This window comes from Sprattus sprattus, assembly GCF_963457725.1.
Source record: "Sprattus sprattus genome assembly, chromosome: 2".
Taxonomy (NCBI): domain Eukaryota; kingdom Metazoa; phylum Chordata; class Actinopteri; order Clupeiformes; family Clupeidae; genus Sprattus; species Sprattus sprattus.
In genome coordinates this window covers 31,706,339-31,714,554 of record NC_137921.1, presented here as the reverse complement: position 1 = coordinate 31,714,554, position 8,216 = coordinate 31,706,339, and the positions used below count along the sequence as shown (strand labels likewise).

Below are 8,216 nucleotides of genomic sequence, written 5' to 3'. Positions count from 1 at the left end.
ATGATGAGACCGGCAGAGCCTTTTCTCGTTTTCTTTCTTACAGGACCACAGAAAAATTTCACTGTCCAGCAGGTACAGTCCCTGAAGCAATAGGCTACCATAGCAACATAATATTGTTAGAATTCAGTTCATTCTTCAAAAAAATTATAGAATGTTCCAGTATTTATCATTCTGTCCATTGTTGTACATTTTTTTGGATCTACCTCTACAGTAATTTACATATCACAATGTATGACTGACAACATTATGACATAACTAACTAGTATTGTGATCATAATACTTGAATATAATCTTAAATAAATAGTCTGAGGGTAATCCCTCAACAATCTTAATTTACATCTCCAGGTTTCAAGGGAGTTCTATCCGATATGGGCATACTCCAGTCTATTCCTTCTGATCCCCATGTTTCTTCTGACAGACATGGTGCGCTACAAACCCATTATTATGTTGCAAGCGCTGGCCTATGTGGTCTGCTGGCTCCTGTACTCGTATGGATCTGGAGTCCGATCCATACAGCTTTCCCTCTTCACGTACAGTGTGGCTACAGCGTGTGACGTGGGCTACTTCAGCTACATCTACAGTGTTGTGGGGCCGGAGCACTACCAGCGTGTCACGAGCTACGCCAGGGCTGCCGTTTTACTGGGCTACGCAGTGGCCTCTCTACTGAGCCAGCTGCTGGTGTCCATTTGGAGAGTGTCCTTGTCCTGCCTGAATGTCATTACAATCACCTGCCTGTGTGGAGCTCTGTTGTCGTCCTTGTTTTTACCCATGCCCCAAAGAGGTGTTTTGCTAAGGGAGTTGCATGGCACTGAATCAAACACAGACTCGCCCACTGACGTCACCTTTAGAGGTGTTCAAGCAGCATGGCGGAAAATGTTCCTGAGGACTTTGAAGGGGCTGAGACAAGTGCTGTTGGACTGCAAAGAGCACTACTCCTCTGCTGCCTTCCTGTTCTTTTGCATTTGGTTTGCAATGGGAAAGTGTGGCTTCTATCAAATCACCGGGTATGTGCAGATTCTCTGGAAACTGAAGCAACCATCAGAAAACTTCACGGCTTACAATGGGGGTGTTGATGCCGTGGCTACTCTTTCAGGTAACACCTACTGCATCATGTGCCCTCTTTTAATCCAAGCATTCAGAGCACTTCCTGTGTACATTTTTTTCTGAGAAAAGTAATGCAGACACGTTTCTACACAAAGAGTCCGTTTGTCTGCAGATGCTCCTCAAATCTCTATGGAGCTTCTTACTCATGGCACCACAATGGTGTCATCTACCAAGCACTTAAACAGATGCAGAACAGAAGACGTGCATTTGAATTGATCATTCTAGTTTGTGTAAATGTAAAATGTAAATTAACTGGCATTGTAGGCTTTAGTGTGCATTATAACTCAAATATCTGCATGTCTAGATTTACCTTCATGAGTGGGTATGTTTGTTATGGGGACTTTGTACTGGGTTGCACAGCATTGGAGATATGCATTATGGCATTATAAAACCTGATTCTGATTATGCATTGGTGGATTACCAGCTCTCTTACATTGCCTTGCCTGGTAGGGCCGTGTCTTACAAGCACATTTGCAATAACCACAATGAGAAAACTAATGTGTAAAAGCAGTTCTGTTATTAGAGAAGTAATGCATGCCTAGCTGTTATCATTGCCCTCATACAGAGTCAGATTAACTTGAGTTTTCAACAAAACCACAGTAAAGGTGTGTATAATTATGTTACAAAGTACTATATAACATGCAGGCTATCTCCAACTATTCTCACAGCAGTATATATTCTACTCAGACGTGACTGTCTCTCCTATGAGCAGCCTAACATTTTCCACTCAATTCACCGAACGCTGAAGCAATAAAATCCACCTTGAGAACTGCAAGTCCTCTCATATTGCATTTAGTTCCACTTCACAGAGTTTCAAGTGTAGTCCACAGAGAGAAAGAAAGGAAAAAGGGAGTAACTTGTTCCCTTTCAAATATAATTTCTAGTGCTTTGACACCTTGACACTCAAATGACTAGATCAGTTCAACCTTGAGTCTCCAAGGAGTATGTCAGTCTCACACACTCCCTCCTGGAGCAGGAGGAAACAACATCAAGACCAGGGTTCAATTACCACTAAAGATTTCACACCGCTGTAATGCAAATAACCCACCAGTCATTTTAGCATGCTAAAAGCCTTGGTTCTCCTCATAAATTCAAGTTTTCAAGGTAAATATTCTGTCAGACTCTCCCGAGAGGGACCAGTACAAGAAGAGTAGGCCTAAGTCTGGTACCTCAGCCTGCTGTATGAAAGCAACTTTCATCCACCTCGATGTAGTCAATACGTTTGGTACAGTCTGGTATCTGTGCAATGTTAATGAGGAGATGGTAACACACATCAATATGGCACAGAACACCTTGCAATAGTCCTCCTCCTAATTGAGTTAAGAGAGAAAAGTATGATGTGAGGTTTAATGGCCTCTAGCAATGTCCCCTCTCTTTTTCATTGTGAACTCAGTTACATAAATCAACCTCTTAACATCCTATAAAGATTAAGGCATGTCTTGAATAATTACCAGGAATGTGGCCATACTCATTCTGTTTCAATTTATGTCATTATCGTCGTCTTCTTCACAGATTAAGCCCAGCACAGAGATATTACCAGCTCAATAACCTGACCCAGTTTTTTAACATGGGACACTTGTGCCAGTGAATGAGATAATTCCCATTAAGGCTCCCTATCAGAATTGATGAAATATATTCCTAATACAGTGTGTGGTCATTAGTACTTACCACATGCAATTAGTATTGATCCAGAGAGGTGGCACAGGGCGATGAGCTATAATCTTTCTCAGGGACGGCTGACTGTATTCCATTACCATCAGGAGGCTTTGGCGATCATTTAATGTCCTTGTCTTGTTGGGGACGGGTGTTGCTCTTAGTTTTCACATGTTGTTGAAGGACTGATATTTCATCCTGTGGGGCAGGGACAGGCAAGGATATTCTGAATGTATAACCTTTGCAATTTATCACTGATATGCCAAACAGAAATGTTTAACACGACCTGACACAATAAGTGGCAGAATGTATTAGCTAGTATAGAGTGACTCCTATGGGTGGTCTTTGATATTTCATCTGGACTTTATTCTACTTGTTTCATTTCGGCACAATCATCCTCTCTTATTTATATAGCCCCTTCAGGAATGCAGCTGTTCATCAATAACAATTGATGTTATATTAAAGAAAGCATATTTGTTGTTTAATGATAGTAAATATAAATGAACAGTGTGGGGTAAAATATATACAGTACCAGTCAAAAGTTTGGAGATACTCAGTGTGTTCTCATTCAATGGTTTTTCATTATTTTCTACATTGAAGACAACGATTAAAGGACACATATGGAATTATGTAGCAAACAACAACCCAGAACATTTTTAAATTTTAGATTATGCAAAGTAGCCACCTTTTGCTTTGCACACTCTTGGAATTCTCTCAATCAGATTCATGAGGTAGTCACCTGGAATGGTTTTCAATTAACAGGTGTGCCTTGTCAAGAGTTAATTTGTGGAATTTCTTGCCTTCTTTATGTGATTGTGACCATCAGTTGTGTTGTGCAGAGGTAGGGTTGGTATACAGTAAATAACACTATTACTACTACTACGACTACTGTACTAAGCCATATTATGGCAAGAACCACTCAACTTACTAAAGGGAAACAACAGTCCCTCAGTACTTTAAGACATGAAGGTCATTCAAAACTAATTTAAAGAACTTTGAAGGTATTCTCAAGTGCAGCCGTAAAAACCATCAAGCGCTATGATGAATCTGGCTCTCACGAGGGGAAGGGAAGACCAAGAGTTACTTCTGCTGCAGAGGATAAGTTCATTACAGTTACCAGCCTCAGAAACCACCAATTAACAGCACATCAGATTAGATCCCAAATAAATGCTTCACAGAGTTCAAGTAGCAGACACATCTCAAAATCAACTGTTCAGAGGAGACTGCGGGAATCAGGCCTTCATGATCGCATTTCTGCAAAGAAGCCACTACTGAGGAAAAAGCAAGAAGAAGAATATAATTGCTTGAGGCCAAGGAGTGGACATTAGACTGTTGGAAATCTGTACTTTTTGGTTCCAACCGCCGTGTCTTTGTGAGACGCAGAGAAGGTGAGGAAAGTTTCTGCATGTGTGGTTCCCACCGTGAAGCATGGAGGAGGAGAGGGGATAGTGTGGGGGTGTTTTGCTGGTGACACTGTTAGCGATTTATTCAAATTCAAGGCACACTCCACCAGCATGGCTACCACAGCATTCTGCAGCGACATGCCATCCCATCTGGTTTGCGCTTAGTGGGACCATCAATTGTTTTTCAACACACCTCTGGGCTATGTAATGGCTATTTCATCAAGAAGGAGCGTGATGGAGTGCTGCATCACATGATCTTGCCTCCACAATCACCTGACCTTAACCCAATTGAGATGGTTTGGGATGAGCTGGACCAGAGTGAAGGAAAAGCAGCCAACAAATGCTCAACACCTCTGGGATCTCTTTCAAGACTGTTGGAAACCTATTCCAGGGAACAACCTCATGAAGCTGATTGAGAGAATGCCAAGAGTGTGCATGAAAGCAAAACTTGGCTACTTTGAAGAATCTAAAATATAAAACATAAAACACTTTTTTTGTTTACTATATAATTCCACATGTGTTATTTCATAGTTTTAATGTCTACAATACTAATCTACAATGAAAAATAAATAAAAACAGAGGAAAAAACATTGAATGAGAAGGTATTTTCAAACTTTTGACTGGTATTGTATGTATATACAGTATATGAAGAATATATTTTTGAACTTGCTTTCCTATGCCTTCATGTGTATACTAATTCCTCTGTTAATTTCTCTTTTGTGTGGGAGTAGGGGCAGCAGCATCTGTAGCTGTGGGACACACATCACTGAACTGGTCTCTGTGGGGGGAGCTGACCCTGGGGGCGTTCTCAGCCCTGGCCGCTAGTGCTGTCTATTTCATGGACCTCACGGGTAACATATGGGTCTGCTACGGCTGCTACGTCATCTTCAAGTCTGTCTACATGCAACTCATAACCATCTGCACGTAAGAACACCATTCTTGCTCCCCCTGCTTCCTCCACAGTATACTAGTACACGAGGTGGATCTCATACCTCACAGTACACTAGTACACGAGGTGGATCTCATGAAGCATACTTCAAAGTACACAAGGTGGATCTCATACTTCATAATACACGAGTACACAAGGTGGATCTCATGAAGCATACTTCACAGTACACAAGGTGGATCTCATGAAGCATACTTCAAAGTACACAAGGTGGATCTCATTAAGCATACTTCACAGTACACTAGTACACGAGGTGGATCTCATGAAGCATACTTCACAGTACACTAGTACACGAGGTGGATCTCATGAACCATACTTCACAGTACACAAGTACACGAGGTGGATCTCATGAAGCATACTTATCACAATGAAACCAGAAAGAAGGAAGAAAGACCTTTGCATACTGATCCTCTAAGACTGAATAAACACTTTGCAATACTAGCAATACAATTATTATTCAGTTCTGTCTCATAAAGTAGGCTGATAACATTTAATAAATAGTTTAACTATACGTTTATTTTTTATAAACAACACCGTGTGGACAAATGTTGCCTCTGCCTTCCAGTTTTCAGATAGTCAGAAGCCTCAGTAAGGAACACTATGCGCTGGTCTTCGGGATCAACACCTTTGCAGCAATGGTTCTCCAGACCCTTCTCACTGCAGTCGTGCTGAACACCAAGAGCCTTCAATTAACCGTGACCACCCAGGTGAGCTACATTAGCACTATACAGGCATGCCCAATGTATGAGTTCACTTTGATCAATACCCCTGTCTTGCTTTTTCAAAGGCTCTTGTGAATGCACTCATGGTCTCTCTTGCATCACGTAGCTGCAATGTACCATGATTTTATTTTCTTCCTCACATAGTACATTATATATGCAACATACTTTGGAGCCATTGCACTGATATTCCTGATCAGAGGAGTGTACAGTGTGCATGCAACCAAACACTCCCAGCTAGAAGGTGACGACCAAGAAGACCCAACAGCTGAGGGACAGACTGGCTTACCAGAATCATCACAGGTTTAGCACATTTGCACTCAATCACTAACATCACAAGACAGAAACATCATACCTGAATGTTGTAAGTGCCTTAGATTAACACTTCATAATTGTAAATACAAGTGACATGGTGATAATAAGACACAGCCAATGCCTGCAATGTAGAGAACAGACTTCCAACATGCAATGTCTACATGCAGCCACAAGAGAGGGCTGTGTCTATAAAAATGTGTGAGTTACTGCTGTATTTTTGGGCTGTGTACATGTTTTTTTCTGACTTTGATCTTGTACAACAATGAACTTGCATTTCGAAGGACCCCTCCAATTGAAAGAGGCTATGTGACACCTCAAACAAATATTAAGAAAAAAATGTTTTTATCTCAATGAATTCAATAAATACACAATGATCCAAAATGAACATACGTATCACTTGTACTTAGAAACTGATTGGGGCACCAGATAAGTGGCCGACAAATGGGTGTCATGTTCTGTTTGACCATAAATATGAAAATATATTAGGTCATCAGACAAGGAGGTCCCACGTTTCATTTTTACCCATCATCTTGGTGTAATCTGAACTGGCCTGAACACAACATAATGAGACAGGCTTTTAAGTAATTGAATTCTAAGTACTTAGCAGACAACCATGACAGTAATACCTGTAATCATTACAATCTTTTTTAACCTAATGGTTGCACAATTTTGCTGGTCCCAATGTTCCTATAATGTAAATCTGTAAAAGAAATATACAAATACGTATACTGTATATGCACATATAAAAGCATGGACATGATGTAGATTAGCAAGGAATATATATTTTAGCAAATAATAGACACCAATGTCTATTGGAAAAGCTGCCAGATGTTTGCTGTAAGAGTAAAGTATAGAGCATAGCAAAAGTATGACACAACATGAGCAGTTCAAGAGGAATGAACGTGTTAGAGAGGCCGAAAAGAAACTGGATGTGAATAAGGGCAGTTGTCAGATAAGCACAAAGTGGGTTGACCTAATTACCCTTTCCTGAACCACCTTGAGGAGGGTGTTAGAGTGCTGAGGCAAACTACTCACTGACCCCAAATTACACTCTCATTGATTAAGTGTTCGAGTTCTTTAATGCACGCTATATAGTAATCTGTCACTCACCACATCATGCTCTTTGCCATGTGACATCCATTTTGGGCCAGCAATAAAAACACAGTTGATGTTTCACATGCTACTAAGCACATTCTAAACCTAGTATCATTTATTTAGATTTCAGGGGAACTCTATAATAACTGAAGCAATATAACAATAATATAACAACTGTCTTGTTACAGATATGGCATTTACGTGACCAGTGTGTTTGGGGATGATTTGCATGTTCTATGCTTTTGAAAGTTCTAAAGCTCCAGGGCTCAAAGAAGTGACCTATTCAAACAAACTATTAAAAAAAGCAGCAAACGTGTATGATTCTTTTGTCAAGTTTTAGATCTAACTTTCAGTGTGATCCACTACCAAAATTGTAGGTTCTGATTTATACGGTAGGAAAATGCGAGGATGTTTATACGTTTCTGTTCAGAGACTCTCATTAACGGTGCATCACTCGGCAAAGAGGTATGTGCTCTCCACTGAGTGACTCTCACAGCAGGGGCGGAGATCCCGGGGGGGACGGGGGGGACGGGGGGGACACGTCCCCCCCTCGCATAACGTTGTCCCCCCCCCCCCCCCCCCCCAACAAAATTGAAAAAAAAAAATTCTGTCCTTTTTTCAGGTCACCGGAGTTAGGATGCGAACCCAGGTCGCTGGCGTAGTAGCTAACGCTTTAACCCAGTGTGCTATTGATTCTACAGTCTCAGAATTTAAACAAATAAGACAAGAATAAATGCGAATATGCGACCCGGGTCGCTGGCGTGGTAACCAACGCTTAACCCAGTGTGCTATTGATTTTACAGTCTCAGGATTTAAACAAATAAAACAATAATAAATACGAATATGTATACATTCATTGTTTCCATCAGGTCCGCTTCACCTGCTCTTTCTCACCTGCTCTCTCTCTTTCTGACAGCCGGTCAGTCATTTCCCTACTTTCACTGGATAAAGGCATTTCCCATGAGGCTTTGATCCGACCAT

General features: G+C 41.0%; 1 protein-coding gene across 1 annotated transcript; it reads left to right on the top strand.

The window, feature by feature from the left end:
* Positions 1 to 420: 420 nt before the first annotated feature.
* On the top strand, positions 421 to 6,134 carry LOC308381944 (thiamine transporter 1-like; the record flags this gene model as incomplete). Its single annotated transcript, XM_080859613.1, has 4 exons — positions 421 to 1,093; positions 4,892 to 5,084; positions 5,672 to 5,813; positions 5,973 to 6,134. 4 exons carry the CDS (start codon positions 421 to 423, stop codon positions 6,132 to 6,134), a joined length of 1,170 nt encoding a protein of 389 aa, XP_080715739.1.
* Positions 6,135 to 8,216: the final 2,082 nt, after the last annotated feature.